This window comes from Festucalex cinctus, chromosome 18 (assembly GCF_051991245.1).
Source record: "Festucalex cinctus isolate MCC-2025b chromosome 18, RoL_Fcin_1.0, whole genome shotgun sequence".
In the NCBI taxonomy this organism is placed as follows: domain Eukaryota; kingdom Metazoa; phylum Chordata; class Actinopteri; order Syngnathiformes; family Syngnathidae; genus Festucalex; species Festucalex cinctus.
Window position 1 is genome coordinate 24,084,172 of NC_135428.1, and position 19,471 is coordinate 24,103,642.

Here is a 19,471-nt window from a genome sequence, read left to right on the forward strand (position 1 = left end):
TAGAACTAAATATGCCCTATATTGTGTATGTATGTGGAAAATGTCATACAATGGTTGAAATGGTCAGTCACAACTATGAAGAATTTAGAGTGAACAGAATTTATGTAATTAGAACAATCAATAATAACAATAATAACAACAATAACAATAACAACACTAGATAACAAATTTCTATAACTACTTTTTTTCAACAACTATAACTACAATAACTACAACTATACTATAACTAACTAACCAACTAACTAATAACTACATTTTTTTTTAACAGTTCAAACAATGTCTCTTCAAGTGGGCGTTGCAAATTGCAACTCCACATTTGGCACACGAGTGTGACGCCTGCAGTTTTTTTGTGCACAGCCCGCACTGGTGCCTTCTCCTCAGTGGCCTTTCTGGGGCAGCTGCTGTACCATGTACGTTGGATTGTGCGTTTTGCATTCTTCTCTCGATCTCCGGAGTGACGAGCGCCTTTGCCACCTCACAGAGAAAGAGCCGTCTTTTATACAGCTTCCGCTCATTCCAGGTTGGCTCCACATGTGAAAACAGGACATAAGCGTTGTATGATGATACGTCCAGCATGTGCGAGAAAAGGCACATGGGCCACCTCAACGCCCGCCGGCGGGAGGAGTAAGTGCCACAAGCCTGCAAAAAAAAAAAAAAAAAAGACAATAAAAAACATCAGATGACATCAGAGAAGATAGCTGTGATATAAAGCTTTGACCAAAAAAAAGTATTTATGCTTACCTGGTCCAGGTGGTCCACTGCACCCTTGCATTTATTATAGTCCAGAATAATCTGAGGTTTGTTGCCTTTTCCTTTGGTGACCACTGGCTCACGATGTTTAGAGCTGAGCACAAGCACGTTTTTGCTTTTTTTTGGCATATATGACACAATTGTCATATGCTGAGTGAATGCAAACAAGCTGGAATGAAATACAAATAAAAGTTTATTCATATAGCACTTTTCATAAACAGAAATGCAACAGCCAGATTAGAATACAACAGAAAAAGAAAAAACTCACCTTGAGAGTGGCTGCCGAGTTGCACACCTCAGAAGTGCTGGCGGGAGCTCCTTTTTATTTTTCCTCAGTGTGCCCACGAGTGCAATTTTTTTTTTTCTCAACTGTTCCGCCAGCGGAATGGATGTAAAAAAATTGTCACACGTAACTGTGTGTCCCACATAGGGGTTGCACAGACGGAGCACCACGTTCATCCCAACGTTTAGAGTACGTGGGCCCCCTGGCGGCTTTCCCGTGTACACTTCCAGACTGAGTGCATACGATGTTTCCACATCACAGACAGCCCACACTTTGATCCCATATTTGGCCGGCTTTGAGGGAATGTACTGCTTGAACGAACAGCGGCCTCTAAAGGAGACAAGCTGTTCGTCCACACAAATGTCCCTTCCCGGGTTGAACAACTTGGGGAGGATTTCAGTCCATTTAGCCCACAGGTCGGATATCGGGGACAGTTTATTGGGTTGTCCAGGTGTACGCTTTGAACTTGTGTTAGAAGTAAAGCGACTGATGTCTCGACCAAATGAGAGTGCACGATTTCAAATCGTGTGTGCACTGTACACGCATCCACACAACTGTATGATTTCAAATGACACTAAACTTCAGTCAGTAACTTGTGCAATTCAATGTTCCTGCAAGTTACGCGCGTGCACGAGCACCCACGAAGGTGCACGAACATCCACGAGGATGCACGAGGATGCACGAGCATGCAATCCGGAGAGAAAACAGTTTGTACAAGGAGTGGGATTGCAAGGAAAATCATTAATTGTCATCTACCGCCACCTGGTGGATTTGGGGTGCAAAATCTTTCTCATGCCCATGGCACCGTCGAGGAATGTCCATAGAAGGATTTCATGCAGAAATCACGGAAATTGCAATAAAATACATGCAGTGTCCAATCGGTCCAAAAATGTCACTTATAATGTACATTAATGTTACGCGGTTGGCTAACGCCGATTCCAGGGATATTATAATAGTTATCTCCCTCATGCAATGGCTGAGAAATGTTGGCACACTCGCATTTTGACGGTCCCCCAGTTTTCCAAAGTCGTGGCTCATTTTTTTTTATTATTATTTTTTTTTTTGTTTTCCCCCTGCACAATCAACTCCTAATTTACATAATTGGCTAAGCAAATGGCACAAGGGTTTTAAACATCTTATTAATAAAAGTTTTGTACTTTACCCAATCTGTGAAAAATGATCCCTTCACGGCTAAAAGTCAAAGATCCTTCGAGAAAAATCTAAGTCCCACGCTGCCGCGAATCCGTCTTCAGCAACACACTCGATCCAGATCACATCGCAGGGTGACGAAGAGAGCCTAGATCCTCGTTGGGGAAGATATTTTATAACCTTTGGTCCGTGTCACTGGTTTCCTCAGTGTGAGTGTGTCCTTCCGCGTCTTGGGGATTTCCGGTCCTTTCACATATCAATGCGCAAGGGGGGACTTTTGCTCTCGGTACTTTCCACACAGATGAGTCATAAGCGCACAACGGAAACTAAACTTACAGAGGAAACTGGTTGCTAAGCTACGCACACCACAGAGCGCAACCAGTTCCTGTTTTTGTCATTCTGACACTTCTGTTCTGCTTATAATCTCATATGTCAAAGGTCTTGGCTCTTATTCAGCAATTATAAACATTAATACATAAAATGTTCTAAACATAATTAAGCTAGCATGAATAGCATGTATATACATGACATGTTAATCCCAAATTCTCTCAGGGAAACTTAACAGGTTAATTCTAGTTTTTGTTCCACATCATGCATGTCATTGTTGAGAGGTCAATACATACAGGTAATCTTTTCACTCAATGCAGTTACAGCAATATCATCAGCGATAAAGACAGTATCGCTTGTAAAGAAAATAAAAGAAAAGACAGCAAACTTCATAGTTGGCATCAATGTGCTGTAATCATTGATCCATAAATCAGGTTAACAATTGTCGAATATAGATTGTGTATATGTGTATTATTACTTAGTTCAGGATCCCATTTATTTACACTTAAATTGTATTTGGCTACTTCCTTATATGGGATGTCCGGGCTGTGCTTAGTAGGCGGCTTGGTTGTACAGGTTTGGCGGCATCTGGTGGTTGCTTTAGGGAGCTACACACAGAGACCATCTGGTTTTGGTTTTCAGCCCTATAGACACCAATTGGTCTCGAACTAAGAATTGAGTCTAGTCCATTAATTTGTTATCTCATTTTACATGATATGGCGTTACATCTGACCCACTCAATTCAACACTATATCTTACTTAAAAAGGTTGAAAGACAACGTTCATACCATCATGTCAACAACATTTTTATATTTTACCCTTACAATGCTCAAAAATTCAAGGCTCCAACCTCAGATAAACACTTGGATGCTCTGTTTTGTCTAAATAATCTATTTTCCTCCAGCTCACCCGATCATGTGCTCGTAACGATACCTGAGAGGTTGCCACAATATCAAATTTAAACATTCTCTGGTACTGGTCATCCTTGATGCCAGCAAAGTTCTTACAGAAGGTCCTGCTTTTGAAACAAATGAGTGAAAAGTCTGTTAATGCCGCTCACTTTTTTCTTTTTTTTCATATTCTCATAGTATCCCAAAGTCACCATGAGCTTAAATACCACTTAAATAACTGTCAGGTTGAATGTACTTCTCAGAGTCAGACATCCAAAAATCTTAAAAGTCTCCCACTCCAAATTGTCAAGTCCAGTGGAAAAACTGTCAGTTTTGGCTAAAGTGGACTTGGTAAACATCAATAGGATTTCAGTTTTATTGCTGTGAAGTTGAAGAAAATTGGATGGGAACCAGTGTTTGAGTTTGGAAAAACAGTAAGGGAAAAAGGAGGGAGAGTGCATTGGGGTTGGTGGAGAGGTAAAGCTGGGTGTCATCCACGTAACAGTGAAAATGTAAACTGAATTTTCGAAAGATATTTCCAAGAGGTAGGGTGTAAATAATAAAAAAGGAAGGACACCAGAATAGACGAGGGATGAATGGGATTTGAATGATTTCATTTGAACAAACTGGATGTGGCTGGACAGGTAAGAACTAAACCAATGAAAAGGTGTATCTGTAATGCCAATACTGTGGAGTCTAGTCAGGAGCTAGGTGAGAGATTGTTTCAAAAGCGAGATCAGGGAGAATGAGAACGTTAAGTAGACCATATCGGGATTAATCGGTATCGAATCGAATCGTGAAATGATGTGATGTGATCGATGTAACCTGTGATGTGTCTGAAAGGAAAAAAATGAATAAAACAAACAAAACAAACAAATAAATAATAGAATGTTTCCAATGTGGTCACAGAGGACTAGTCTTTGCTGTTCGGTGCACTGAATGAGTTTTTATATGTATAACGTATTTTTCGGATTATACGTCGCTCCTGATTATAAATCGAACCAGCCAAAAAAATGCATAATTAAGAAGGAAAAAACATATATAAGTCGCACTGGAGTATAAGTCGCATTTTTGGGGGAAATTTATTTGGTAAAATCCAACACCAAAAACATACATGTCATCTTGAAAGGAAATTTTAAATAAAAATAAAAGATAGAACAACAGGCTGAATAAGTGTACGGTATACTAACGTTACATGACTGACATGCCTGGTAATGTCAGTAACGACGTAACATATTAAGAGTTTGTAGCGAGCAGTGACGGGAGTCGGAGGCGGAGTGTTGAAGCACGGAGCCAAAGGCTGGCGTTTTATTGACATCAGCTTCTGAGGTCTTAACAGCAACTCCCCTCTCAGCTAGACGCTAACAAAACCTTCCCACCCGGAACTCTCCCTTCGTCCCAACGTTCCGTGGGTGAATTATGTTCCCATCACTACAAATTATTCATATAACTCTAGCATAAAGAACATGCTAACAAGTTTACCAAACTATCAGTTTCACTCCAAATCACTAAATCTAATGAAATCTTCATCCTCTGTGTCACTTTTAAACAACTCCCCCAACTCGGGAGGTAGACGATGCTCTTCTACCGGCAATGTTGAACTTATCAACACAGGCCTAGAGCGCCCTCTTGCGGTTTAGTGTGAAAATAACATGTGAAATGATATAATAATGTGTTAATTTCACACAGAAATCGCACCAGAGTATGTCGCACCCCCGGCCAAACTTTGAAAAAAACTGCGATTTATAATCTGAAAAATACGGTACTCACTTAAAATGTTTGCTTTGTTCTTGTTTTTCTTATCTTATTCTTTACTGCACGACCGATTTCTGTTTCATGTACAGCACTTTGTATACAGCAATGCTTGTTTTAAAGTGCTTTATATAGTTGACTTGAGTTGAGTTCTAATAATGTCCCAGGTGAAAATATAATCTGACTAGGTCATTTTCACACAGAAACACAAACTGAAATGTAGTTATAAGGTCTCCGACGCACACATTCTGGTTTCTCATCCTAACGAGAAAGTTTCTCAACGAGAAACATATTTCTTTTTTTCTCTCTCTCATGTACCTTTCGGGGCTCCGTATTGTTCTTTCACCAAGCAAAAATATATACTTTCTGTTTTTATCTGAATACTCAATTAGTCCATTTTTCAGTAGGTTGTCTGAATGCCAAAATATTTTATTGTAGCTTAGAGGGCACTTCAGCATGCATCGGTATACGTACCAGAGCTGGATAGCGAAAGAGACAACCAGACACCTGGCCCCAGGGGTGCACTGGCCATTGGGAATTTTGTGAGTTTCCCAAACATATGGCCCATTTTCTGCATGATGGCCATTCGTCTCGTCGATAAATAGTAATCGAGAAATGTTGCCGGCTGCCGTGCACACACCCTTACCTTGGTGATAAACAATGTATAGTAATGGCTGGATTTCGGTTGACCCACCCCATCTCCGTGGTTGCCCCCTTATACACAACATTTTGTCTTGTTTAAGTCAGTCAATTTCTGATTTAAGCATTTCGACACTAGTTTGATTAATTCATGTGACAGCTTTGCTGTTGTATCAACACAATTTAGTAGCTTGTAAAAATTAATTGTATTTTTCATCCTCTTATTTTGAACTAGTTCCCGCCATGATCACATCTTACCCCAACACCACACTGGCCACACAAGGTGAAGAGAAGAAAATGAGTTGCACTGCTCATGGTGAAAAGCCCATCATGGTACGATGGGAGAAGGAGGAGCGTATCATCAACCCCGAGACCAGCCGCTATGTGGTTACAGTCAAGGAAGTCGGAGATGAAGTCATCTCCACTCTGCAAGTAGGTGTTTACCTTTCAAGTTAAACATTAATATAACTTCCTAAAACTGGTCAAAACCTTTTTTGTGTATCATGGTGAGTTGATGAACAATTGGTGGCAAAGTGTATACTCATCATTACCCATCACCCATGTATGAAGTACGCACAAACAATATCACTGTGATGTCTTCATCAGATCATGCCCACAGTGAGGGAGGACTCGGGCTTTTTTTCCTGTCATGCCATCAACTCCTTTGGTGAAGACCGAGGGATCATACAACTCACAGTGCAAGGTAATGGGGGAGCGTCGGCCCTCAGCGCAGGTAGACATGTCCCGAAGATGGGGATCGCCGCTGGTGTTTCTGAAGGCTGACACTTTGTAATGGATAGAGGACCCTTTGTCCTCTCCAGCCGTGATCGTATAAAAAATTTATTGTCTGTTCCAGTTGTCCATGCCCGGGGCAAGATTCTGCGAAGTGAGTTTCCACTGGTTCATTCCCGTTAGGTTTATCCCCGACAGTCAAGTTGCAAAAAACCTAGTACTCAGAATCAAATTAAAATGGAAAAAGTCCTGGCAGAGATTCAGGCTGTATCCACAATGATTGTATTTACAAAGACAACTGAGATGCTCCATTTTGACACAGAGTAGAGCTCCAGTACAATGGAATGCATTTGCTTATATGGAAAACATACAGAAACATCCCCCTTTGTTTGATTGGCTTAGGGGCAAACCATTTCGTCTTTATTGGCTTCTCAAATGTCGTGCACATCTTCTTATTAACATAATTAAACACTTTGGGCGCGAGAGTGCGTCATTTGCTTACAGACAACTCCGTGTTGCTAGCATTTTCTTGACCGTTAGGAGACACTGTTTATCCATCAACGTAGACCCAGATCCCTTGATCCATCCATTCTCTGACCTTGAATTCAACTTTGGACTACCTTAGGAACAATGGGACGGCTGTCTACAGATCGTAAACGCCTTGGGCGGCCACCTGTGTTGTGATATCTCGGTTAGCTCATTCTTTTACAGTAGTAGTCAGGCTGTTAATGACCATTAAATTATTGTAATAGGTTACAGTTGTCAAGAAGCTATTTTTATGGCTGTCAGCTGTGTACTATAGTGTTCGTTCCTCATGAGACTCAGTGCTGACTGAGTGCTCGGCGTCTGTCAAGAACACGATCCTGAATGCCAGGGCCCCTTCCACTCGTTTGCTGTATGCTAACAGGTAGAAGTTGTTTACTGATTGGTGTGCCAACAGCGGATTGGACCCCGTGACGTGCCCTATTCCTGCTGTTTTGGAGTTCCTTCAATCTGTGTTTGACAGAGGGTGCTCCCCTTCTACTATCAAAGTCTGTGGCGGCGATTTTGGCTCGCCATGTTACGCTTGATGGCAAATCGGTGAGTTGCCATAGTCTCGTGTCTTCCTTCCTTAAGGGGGCCCTTCGCCTTTGTTCTCGGGTCCCCGCCTGGGACCTTTGCTTGGTTCTCGCCACACTGTGCAAACCCCCCTTTGAGCCGCTGGCCGAGGTGGAGTTGCGTTGGTTGTCTCGTAAGACGGCGTTTCTACTTGCGATTGCTTCCGCTAAGCGGGTGGGGGAGCTCCACGCTCTATCTGTTAGTTCAGAATGCCTTTGTTGGCACCCCAATGAAGCAGGAGTCACATTGTGGCCAAATGCTGCTTTTGTGCCCAAGGTTTTGTCGAGCTCCCACCCCAATCGCCCTATTCGCCTTGCGCGTTTTCCTCTGACGTCAATGGACGGGGATGCCGCTCCAGGCCTTTGCTGTCCTGTGAGGGCACTCCATTCTTATTTGGATGCTACGACACGCTGCCGTCCATCCACCCAGCTGTTTGTGTCTTACGACGGCCCGACAAAAGGAGCCGCTATTTCCAAACAACGCCTCTCTCAGTGGATCGGAGATGTGATTTGACAATCGTACAGAGTCTCTGGTCGGTCCCTTCCAACAGCGGTTCGCAGTCACTCCACCAGGGGTGTGTCTACGTCGTGGGCTGCTCTGAGGGGCGTGCCCTTGGAGGACATCTGTGCGGCTGCCTCTTGGTCGTCGCCCTGCACGTTCTCAAGGTTCTACAGCTTGGATGTCACCTCTCGTCATCCACTGGACGTGGTTCGTGGTCCTGCGGAGGCCCCGTTGTGAGGTACACTTTGAAGGGTCTTCGTGACATCACTGGTATTCGGCTTTCCGTACTGGTTACAGCACCGCCACCTGGCGGTCGGGAGGGACGAAATAGAATGAAAGTTACGAATGTAACTACGGTTCTATGAGTCCCGAACGACCGCCAGCATTGCTTGTCACTCAGAACCCTCGTGTTGATTTGTGCGAGAAAGGTTCTAGAGAATGTGTTCTGGCGACGTTCCCTTTTTATATACGGTACTACGTCAGCCGGAACTAGGGACAGGCATATTTTTTGTTATTCTTACTCGATGACGCTGTCACGACAAGGGGAATTCTGTGCTGGTTCCAGCACCGCCACCTGGCGGTCGTTCGGGACTCATAGAATCGTAGTTACATTCGTAACTTTCATTTTGAATGGAGCCACTGAATCAAGTATATTGAGGCAACGTGAGTGGAACCACGAGCTGGGTTCCTCTGTGTTTGAAGTGGGGATACAAAGCCTCAAGGGCATCAAAGCAAAGCATCAAAGGCATCAGAGCAGCAGTGAGGGGTTTAAAAGTTCTGCAACGTGGCTCAGGAGCAGCAGATTTAACGGAAGCAGTATGACGAAAGTTGACATCAAAGCAAACAGCTATATGATCAGATATCACATTGTCCACCATGTTTAGATTTGACACCGGGACACCATAAACAAGAACCAGGTCTAAAGATTGACCTTTTTTGTGTGTGGGACCAGCCACACACTGGACAAGGTTAAATGAGTCAATAAGGCTTAAAAATGTCCTTAGCCAGTGGTTTATCAGGACAGCACATATGAATATTAAAGTCCCCCATAATGAGGATATGATCATATTTTAGCATGATTTCGGCAAGAAAATTAGCAAAGCACACCAGAGTTTGGCCGATTTCAAAGAAAGTGGCTTCAAAGCTGTTTTTTGTTTTGTTTTGTTTTTTTATCAAGATGGCAGACAGTGCGCCAGTGTGTTGGGCGACTGTCCTTTTGTTTCAACTTTATTTCCTGTTAACAGTGATTGATACTGTACTGAGTGAGTCACTACTCATCTACGATTGTGATCCCTTGCTGCACCTTCAACACAACGTCGGAGTTTCGCGTGTGTTTGAGAATGGTTGGGCGAAAATGTTGCCCCCGCTGTTGGCTGACATTCCGGCTGACCTCTTCCGCGTTCACGTACTTCCTCATCGGCGGAAGCGGCGGCAGGGAAAACGCGACAGCAGCTGTTGAAGCTAAAGCGGTCGATGGAACAAGCTTTGTCCCGTGCTCGGTCCCGACCTCCTGGATGTACTCCGTTGTGGCGTATCCCAGACCCTGTTGGCTCCCGGCTACGATCATCGACTTATCTGGAAAGCGTCGGCTGTGCGTCCAAAACACAGAGGACAGCACGGCCTCCAGCTTCTGAAGGGGCTTCCCCGAGACCGCCTAACGGAAGAGCCATGCACACCTGCTGCTCCCACAAGGATCGCACTATAGAATGTGCGGCCATTGACAAACAAAACCTTTATATTGAGGGAGTATTTCCTCTCAAACAACTCTTTCCTCTGCCTGACGGATACCTGGTCTGTTGCCGGTGATTGCACCGCTATGATTGAATTACTACCACCTGGCTGTGCTTACTTGGACGCTCACACGATTAACAGCTTTGCAGCCACTTTCTTTGAAGTTGGCCAAACTGTGCTGTGTCATCTATCGAGCTCCAAAATACAATAAGTTTCGGGGCAGGTGGGCCTCCAGTGTGCTCCGTGGTTCCCTCTCCCGGTCACTTTTCCCTTGTCGCCCTCCCTCTTTCTCCTTTCCCCATCCTGCCCTACCTCCGACCTTTCTCCTTCTTGTCGTCTCCTCCTCTCGTCCCCCTCCGCCCTTCCATGTCCGCCTCCCTCCCCTTCCCCTGGGCTGGCGGGGTTTTGGAGTGCGGGTTGCGGGAGTGGTGGCTTGTTTGGGGGTGGGTGGTGGTGTGGGTGGCTGGGAGGGGTGCTGGAAGTCGGGGGGTGTCTGGGGGGTTGGGGACCTGGGGGTGGCAGGGGCTGGGTCGTTGTTGGTGGCGGGTGTGGGTGGGGTGCGGGGGTGGGGATTAGTGAGGGGAGCGGGGACTGTGGGCCGGTGGGGCGCGGGCCGGGCCGGGGGCTCTCTGGCCGGTGGCTGCCCGGGGGGAATGGGGGGTTTTGCCTTGATGCTGCCACGGCTTGGGGGTTACTGGGGGGGGGGGGGGCTCCCCTCTTTGGTGACGGTCCTTATGCATGCCAGATCCATCACACGAGCATCTACTAAAATTCAAACAGAATTCGCTTCTCCCTCCACTGCTCGTTGAATCAGTGGATGCTGGTGTCTCTGGACCTCACTCTGCTTCATCTATCCTTCCTTCCTTCCTTTCTTTAGTTTTTCCTCTGGTCACGTGAGATCTCCTTAATTTGTTGGAATTTAGAGGTTTCTGGGGTTGGCGTAAGACTCTGGTTTTGTAACCATGTGGGTGGCAGGTGTGTTTAGGTGGTGCTGGATTTCACTTTGATTTATCTTTCTTTTCTTTGAACTTTCCTCTGGGCTCCTGACCTTCTGAACTTCACGACTCTGGCAAGACTCTGAGTATCCGGTTAAGGTGAAGGGTAATGGGATTTTTATTAGGTTTTAGGTGAACTAATGAGTACAAATTTACACAAATTCACATGCACGCACGCACGCGCACACATGCACGCATACGCACTCAAAAAAAAAAGAGAGAGCGCAATGATAATAAGATGTTGAATCGATAAGACTGACAAATGAACAATTATGAGCTCTCTCTCTAAAAAAAATACAATAAAAAAATACAATGACTTTTTAAATGACTTTGCAAATCTTGTTGCTGAAATCATGCTATGATCATATCATTATGGGGGACTTTAATATCCATGTGTGCTGTCCCGATAAACCATTGACTAAGGACTTTTTAAGCCTTATTGACTCCTTTAATCCCGTGCAGTGTGTGTCTGGTCCCACACATGATTCATTCAAAACCGTGCAGTCCAAAGTAAGACCTGAGCCCTGGTTCAATGAAAAAACGCATACAGCCAAACAGGAGTGCCGCAAAGCTGAATGAAGGTGGAAAAAGGACAGGTTACAAGTCTCCTATCAAATCTTGAAAGACAGTTGGCGCTGTTACCAGAATACTGTGAAAGAGGCCAAAAAAGAACACCTCTCAAATCTCAATCAGACAAACCGTCATAATCCACATGTACTATTCAAAACTATTGCTTTAGTACTCAAACCTCCTCAGCCTAGCTGCACAAACTCTTCCCTTAAAATGTGCAATAGCTTCCTTCAGTTCTTCATTTATAAGATTGGCAAAACTAGAGCTCTCACCAACATCACCTCTAACCCCTCCATTCAGGTCCATGGCTCGGTGGCGCTAAATTCATTTTAAGCCATTTCCCTGAGCTCTTTAGAAGATGCTGTCCACCAGATTAAGCCACCTGGCTCCCCATATGATTCTGTTCCCCCTCATTTCTTTAAAAAGGTTCTCCCGAGTATCAGTAAATCAGTTCTGGCAATAATCAACAGTAGCCTGTTTTCTGGCGTAGTCCCCAAACAATTTAAACATGCTGTGGTGCAACCACTCCTGAAGAAACCCGGTCGAGACCAATGTGTGCTGTCAAATTTTAGGCCCATTTCTAAGATGCCTTTTATCTAAAAAATAAATAAATTAATAAATAAATAAATAAATAAATAAAATAAAATAAATAAATAAATAAATAAATAAATAAATAAATAAATGGAAACATGCAACTAAGCACTTTCTTGGATGAAAATTACATCTTGGAGGTTTTCCAGTCAGGTTTTAAGGAAATGCACAGGGTCAGGGCCCTGTTACGAGTTTTTAATGACATCCTCCTGGCAAATGACACTGGAGTGAACGGGGTTGATTTTACTGCAATGTCCTATTTCACTGATTCGGTCAATGACGTCATAGAGGATCGGGCAAATTGTGACATTACAGACAATCACCGATCATGCATAAAATGCCAAAAATCAGCCGTTGACAATTAAGCTGATCAAGATAGGCATAAAGTCTACTCGACACACACTATTTCCATTCAATATTAAAGTCTTGGGGCTTTGAATATGACAGCACTTTTCTTCTTCCTTTTTTATGAATTTGTGTCACAAAACAGCCTTCCCAAAAAGCAAAACGTTAGTAATCGTGTCGTATTTGCATATCTGAACTTTTGGATATATGATATGCTGACAAGGCTTGTCTTGAAGTAGGCAACCCTGGTTCGATATGCAGGTCATTCCCTCACTCTCCTCCATTTCTGTTAGCACGTCCGCCTCCCAGTTCTGAGGACTCCGGTTCGAGTCCAGGCTCCGGCCTTCCTGGGTGGAGTTTGCATGTTCTCCCCGTTCCCGCGTGGGTCTTCTCCGGGTACTCCGATCTCCTCCCACATTCCAAAGACATGCATGGCAGGTTAATTGGGTGCTCCGAATTGTCCCGATGTGTGCTTGTGAGTGTGGATGGTTGTTCATCTCTGTGTGCCCTGCGATTGGCTGGCAACCAGTTCAGGGTGTTCCCCGCCTACTGCCCAGAGCCAGCTGAGATAGGCGCCAGCACCCCCCCCCGCGTGAGGAGTAAGCGGTCAAGAAAATGGATGGATGGATGGATGGATATGCTGACATTGCACATGGCTGCATTCATGATGTTCTCCAGATTTTGGTCATACTGTCATGTTGGACATTTGATTTTAGAGAATTCTTGAAATCTTTATAATTTACTGTGACTGTCGTAATAGTCATAACATGACTTTATTTTACTTTTGTAGAGCCTCCTGATCCCCCAGAGGTGGAGATCAGAGAAGTAAAGGACAGAACTATTGCCCTACGTTGGACTATGGGATTTGATGGGAACAGCCCAATCACAGGCTTTGACATTGAGAGCAAGAACAAATCAGGTAGGGGAAACTGCCTCATATGAAATATAATCATATTGTATCACACAAAATCTCGTGATGTGTTTTGGGGTAATTATTAATCCCTGCACTCACTTTGTGTGAATACATACTATTCTAATGGCTCCTTTCACTTAACCCCTGCCTTGACTTCAGTAACCCACATAAACTTGCACATTCTTCCCTTTTACAGCCTCCTGGGACACCGCTCAGAAGACCAAAGATGTCTCACCTCAGCTCAACCAGGCCACAATCATTGACCTGCACCCTTCCTCCACCTACAACATCCGCATGTTTGCCAAGAACCTAATCGGAAAGAGCGAAGCCAGTAATGAGCTCACCATCACCACCGATGAAGCTGGTAAAATGTTACATGGTTGCTACTGTACCACATACAGAAAAATCATAATGCAAGGGCAACTTTATTATTATTATTATTTTTAACTATAATTCATCAAGCACAACTGAATCAGTCGATCAAGAAATTGCATATTGCTGGTGTGGGGCCAAAACCTCATAGGTCACAATTGGATAAATTTGACTTTTTTTTTTTTTACACATATTTTTTTTACCACATGTAATAGTATACTACAATGTACTATTTATATTACACTATTCGTCAATGTGAATGTGTGGGTGTTATTTTTAATAAATTAAAATAAATAAATTAAAATTAATTATTTTTGTAATATCAATCCATCCATCCATGCATCCATCCATGCATCCATCCATCCATCCATCCATCCATCCATCCATTTTCTTGACCGCTTATTCCTCACAAGGGTCACAGGGGTTGCTGGAGCCTATCTCTGCTGGCTTAGGGCAGTAGTACACCCTGAACTGGTTGCCAGCCAATCGCAGTATTTTTGTAATATTATTTATTCATTTATTTATTTATTTATTACAAATTGTTGAAAATGGCTTGCTCTCTTTGATGCAATGGTTTTTTTTTCTTATTTTAGGGGTCTCCTGAGTAAGTGTTTTGGAGATACAAGGTTTCGGCTCAACACCAGCGATATTATTTATATACGATAGTGTTTTTTAATTTTTTTTTTACCTTATTAGCTTTCTATAAGGCTTAGACTATAGAGTTAAGGATTATACAAGATTTTGATTTGGTCAAGATCCTGTAACCCTCTAGAAAATATCAGCCCCTGCACTCAACAGGAGTCGAATCCCATATCAGAAGCAAAACAGTAGCAAACTGTTCTTAGCTGAGCATTTTAAAGCAGTTACTTGGGAATTATTCATGTCATATGTTAACAATTTGAACGTTGACAGAGCAAAAAGTGTAGGAAACCATTTTTTGCGTTTAAAAATGATCTTTATTCACCAGTGTCATGAAGAGAAATGTTGTTAGCTATTTAAATTAGTTAATTTGCTTCTTTGCTTATTTGAAAGAGCTTTACAATATATAAAATGAATTTATGAGTGGAAAATGCTATTTTTAGTATATGCCGTGGGCAGCGGGGCACAAATGGCCTACGGGCCATAGTTTGGACACAACTGGTGAAAATATACCATTAAAGTCACATGTCCCCTCTAATAGATGCAGCATCTCAATTCATTGCTGGTTATTGTACTTTATTTACACTCAGTGAACCAATGATAGAAAGCAATAAGCATCCAATTAAAACACAGACAGAAAGTGAAGAAGAAGCGAGAAGAGGGCCACCATTGACGAGGTCAATTCATTAACATCCTGGTAACATCAGCTTTGTTGAACACACGCTGACCCTGCACTAAAAGCAGAACTTTTCCATTAGTGGCCTCAGTAGTAAATGGCAATAGAATGGTCAATAAAGTCCATTTGGACCCCTTTCTGCAAATTAGCCCCCTATCGGTTCATCTTCCAACAACCACTTCCACTCCTTTGCAAGCAGGTCCAGGCACACTTAGACATATTTGTCTTTGTGGACAGCTTGCTGATGAACTTCACAAAAGTGTTGTAAATCTGTCTCCAGCCCCTGACGGACCACCTCAGGATGTGCAGCTGGAATCGCTCTCCTCCCAAAGCATCAAAGTTTCCTGGAGGGTAAGTTACTATTGTCTTTTAGTTACATTGTAGAAGTGGGCATTCCATCAACATTGAAAAGCAGTGATTAAAATGGTTAAGGGATTTTTTTGTCATTTTGCTTTTTATGTAAACTGATGTTGGTGACAATCGCTCTGATTGGCTGTGTTAGCCAGGAAATGCAAATCAGTTGTTTCTTTCAGCATTCCCACATATGTTATTCAGATTCATTGTGGGAATGCATGTTATTTGTATTCTTTATTATTATACTTTTTATTATAGCATTTCATTCTCAACACTTTTTGCACTCAAACAACTCCCACATAATACTTCCGATTTACACCGTTCAAATTTCAATTTGAAGAAAAAAATCATGCCTTCTTGGAGATTATTCTCTGATTCTTGGTATAGTGCATTGTTCAGTAAACAGAAGGTCATGGGTTCGAATCCCACCTCTGACTGTACATTGCAAATATATCCAGGGCCGTGTATCCCAACTAAATATCATATCAAGAAATGCATTCTATAATTTCATTGAAGTGATTGAACACGTGACCCCATTAAGTGTTACTTTCAGCATCAGATGTCACTGTTCAATATAGATACACTATAAGCCATGGTTTTTGAGCCAGACAAGTTAGGTCAGTGGATAGTTTAGTTGCCTGCCGTACGGAGATTCTGGGTTCGAATCCAGCATGAGTAGCTCTTTAGTACAAATTGAGTATTTAATACTAATCATTGTTACTAATAATTATTTCACATCCATTACTTTTGAGGTCATTTGTCTTTATTAAGTTTTGTTTCTATATTATCCGTCCTATATTCAAGGCAAGTTTATTTGTGTCGCACATTTCCTACACAAGGCAACTCAATGTGCTTTTGTCACGTTTCAGTTTGTTTGGCTTTTTGTTTTATTTTGGTGAGTGTTGGTTGTCTGGTGTTCCTGTCTTCTTCCCCAGTCTCGTTATGGTTAACCTTGTCCACCTGCTTGTGTCTTCCCTTCCTGGTGTGTATTGCTGATTGGTTCCCCCTCCCTGCTGTGTCTCCCAGGTGTGTCCTGTTATTGTCATTAGTGTTTGTATAAGGGAGTGGTGTTTGTCTCACGCGGGTGTGGGAGCATTGTCTGATGTTTGATGTTTGCTGTTTGAATGTCTGCATGTCTAGTCACAGTGGTGTCTTTATTGCCAAGTCTACCAAGTCTTTATTGCCAAGTCTACCAAGTCTGTTATTGCAAAGTCTCCGCCAAGTCTTCTACGCCAAGTCTTCCATGCCAAGTCTTCCACGTCAAGTCTTCCACGCCAAGTCTTCCACGCCAAGTCTTCCACACCAAGTCTGCCACGCCAAGTCTGCCACGCCAAGTCTGCCACGCCAAGTCTTCAAAGTCTGCCACGCCAAGTCTTCAAAGTCTGCCACGCCAAGTCTTCAAAGTCAGCCACGCCAAGTCTTCAAAGTCAGCCACGCCAAGTCTTCAAAGTCAGCCACGCCAAGTCTTCAAAGTCAGCCACGCCAAGTCTCTGCATCTCAGGTCCCCTTGTCACGGCATAGTTGCCGCCTTCTCCAGTTTCCTCGTCTCTCCCTCAGCCAAAGTCCCCAGCTTCCTCGTCTCTGCCCCAGCCAAAGTCCCCAGCTTCCTCGTCTCCGCCCCAGCCAAAGTCCCCAGCTTCCTCATCTCTGCCCCAGTCAAAGTCCCCAGCTTCCTCGTCTCTGCCCCAGTCAAAGTCCCCAGCTTCCCCGTCTCTGCCCCAGTCAAAGTCCCCAGCTTCCCCGTCTCTGCCCCAGCCAAAGTCCCCAGCTTCCTCGTCTCCGCCCCAGCCAAAGTCCCCAGCTTCCTCATCTCTGCCCCAGCCAAAGTCCCCAGCTTCCTCGTCTCCGCCCCAGCCAAAGTCCCCAGCTTCCTCGTCTCTGCCCCAGCCAAAGTCCCCAGCTTCCTCGTCTCTGCCCCAGCCAAAGTCCCCAACTTCCTCGTTTACGCCCCAGCCAAAGTCTTCGGTCTTGGGGACCGCCCCGGGCAGCGCGGTAATGGCGGCCGACCCGGGACCCAGCGCCAGGCGGCGCAAGAGAAGGGCCCACCGCGGGAACCGGCCCTTGGCGGCGCCACTCCTGTTGTCGCCCCTTGAGCCCGCAATGCTGCCGCCTCCTGGGCCGCCCCCCGATCCAAATTTCATGGAGTTTTGTAAGGCAGTGTTTCGCCCCTTGGTAGACTCGTATTCGTACCCTGATTAGGGGCAGAGTTTAGCTCCCATTCCCGTCCCCGCCCTCCCCGTTTGGGCTTGTTTTTGTTTTAGGGACGTCTGGGAGCCGTCCCTTGGTGGGGGGGTACTGTCACGTTTCAGTTTGTTTGGGTTTTTGTTTTATTTTGGTGAGTGTTGGTTGTCTGGTGTTCCTGTCTTCTTCCCCAGTCTCGTTATGGTTAACCTTGTCCACCTGCTTGTGTCTTCCCTTCCTGGTGTGTATTGCTGATTGGTTCCCCCTCCCTGCTGTGTCTCCCAGGTGTGTCCTGTTATTGTCATTAGTGTTTGTATAAGGGTGTGGTGTTTGTCTCACGCGGGTGTGGGAGCATTGTCTGATGTTTGATGTTTGCTGTTTGAATGTCTGCATGTCTAGTCACAGTGGTGTCTTTATTGCCAAGTCTACCAAGTCTTTATTGCCAAGTCTACCAAGTCTGTTATTGCAAAGTCTACGCCAAGTCTTCTACGCCAAGTCTTCTACGCCAAGTCTTCTACGCCAAGTCTTCCCCGCCAAGTCTTCCATGCCAAGTCTTCCATGCCAAGTCTTCCACGCCAAGTCTTCCACGCCAAGTCTTCCACGCCAAGTCTTCAAAGTCTGCCACGCCAAGTCTTCAAAGTCTGCCACGCCAAGTCTTCAAAGTCTGCCACGCCAAGTCTTCAAAGTCTGCCACGCCAAGTCTTCAAAGTCTGCCACGCCAAGTCTTCAAAGTCAGCCACGCCAAGTCTTCAAAGTCAGCCACGCCAAGTCTTCAAAGTCAGCCACGCCAAGTCTCTGCATCACGCCACGCCAAGTCTCTGCATCACGCCACGCCAAGTCTCTGCATCACGCCACGCCAAGTCTCTGCATCACGCCACGCCAAGTCTCTGCATCACGCCACACCAAGTCTCCGCCATGATCTGTGTCCACGTCCAGCCCAGTCTACTCCCCTTCCGTCTCGTCCAGTCCTTCCCCGTCATAGTTAATAAAGTTCCTGACATCATCTTTCCAGTCTGTCTTCCCGCCTTTTTCCTCCGCTTTTGGGTCCATCCATATCGACAACGTAACAGCTTTACTCAAGGAAAGACAACACATTAGCATCAACAAACACAGTAGTTAACATTCAGAGCAAAGAAAAGAAAACAAAAGTAGGTTACAAAATTTACTAAAGGAACATACATTGAAAATGTTAAAACCTTATACAGCAAACTTAAAAAAAAATAGCGCATGGAAGTTTAAAATGATAAGGACAATAAGGGGAAAAAACACGGCATTCAAAATTCAATTTCAGTGTAGACAAGTTAACATCTATTTCGTTAAATGTCATTTGACAAACTTTTTTTCAAAATTCCTTTGTACAATTGATTACTAAATACAATACCATATATTGTCACGGACACCTACATGTCCGTGATAGCAGAATGGTTAAAGCAATGGATTGGCCCGCAGGAGATCACGGTTCGATCCCTCCTTGGGAATTGTTTTAGCAAAATTTTGATTTCACATAGTAATAATTGTAGAATTTCTTATAGTTGCTCTTTGTAATAATTTGACACAAAATATCTTCACAATAGTGTTTTTGTTTGACCTTTTGTGACTGAAAAAGTTTTAAATGAGCAATTCACATTCAAACCCAAAAACGTTGAATGTTTTGAATTTCACGCCCTTTTATTTTATTTTTATTTTTTTATTTTTTATTTTTTTACACAAGAACAGAGAGAAAGCTTTGACAAGCAGCTTGACAGAAAGTGGTGGCTTCAAACAATGGCAGTTATTAGGTTCCATGTTTCAAAAACGACCGGTGGCAGCAGAGTATGAGCAATCAGGCCATGTTGCAGACAAGCTCTTGTTGCCAGTTACGTTCAGATGTCACTTTTTTTTTTCCGATCTATTAGTTTAGTTTCAGTTTGGCTCAACTTTGTAGTAGATTGCATGAACACAGACAGTATTGTACTCAAAAAATATGTTTGTTTTGTTTTATAT

The 19,471-nt window shown here is 43.9% G+C and overlaps 1 protein-coding gene across 8 annotated transcripts in view; it reads left to right on the top strand.

Moving 5' to 3' along the window:
- The window catches only part of dscama (Down syndrome cell adhesion molecule a), a 703,869-nt gene that overhangs the window by 499,735 nt on the left and 184,663 nt on the right, over nucleotides 1-19,471 (top strand). For all 8 annotated transcript variants that reach the window (XM_077504132.1, XM_077504133.1, XM_077504134.1 and 5 more), the window contains 5 exons: nucleotides 6,026-6,222; nucleotides 6,397-6,493; nucleotides 13,144-13,272; nucleotides 13,463-13,630; nucleotides 15,234-15,304. In XM_077504132.1, coding sequence (XP_077360258.1) covers nucleotides 6,026-6,222; nucleotides 6,397-6,493; nucleotides 13,144-13,272; nucleotides 13,463-13,630; nucleotides 15,234-15,304 — 662 coding nt within the window. The remainder of the gene's footprint in view (nucleotides 1-6,025; nucleotides 6,223-6,396; nucleotides 6,494-13,143; nucleotides 13,273-13,462; nucleotides 13,631-15,233; nucleotides 15,305-19,471) is intronic.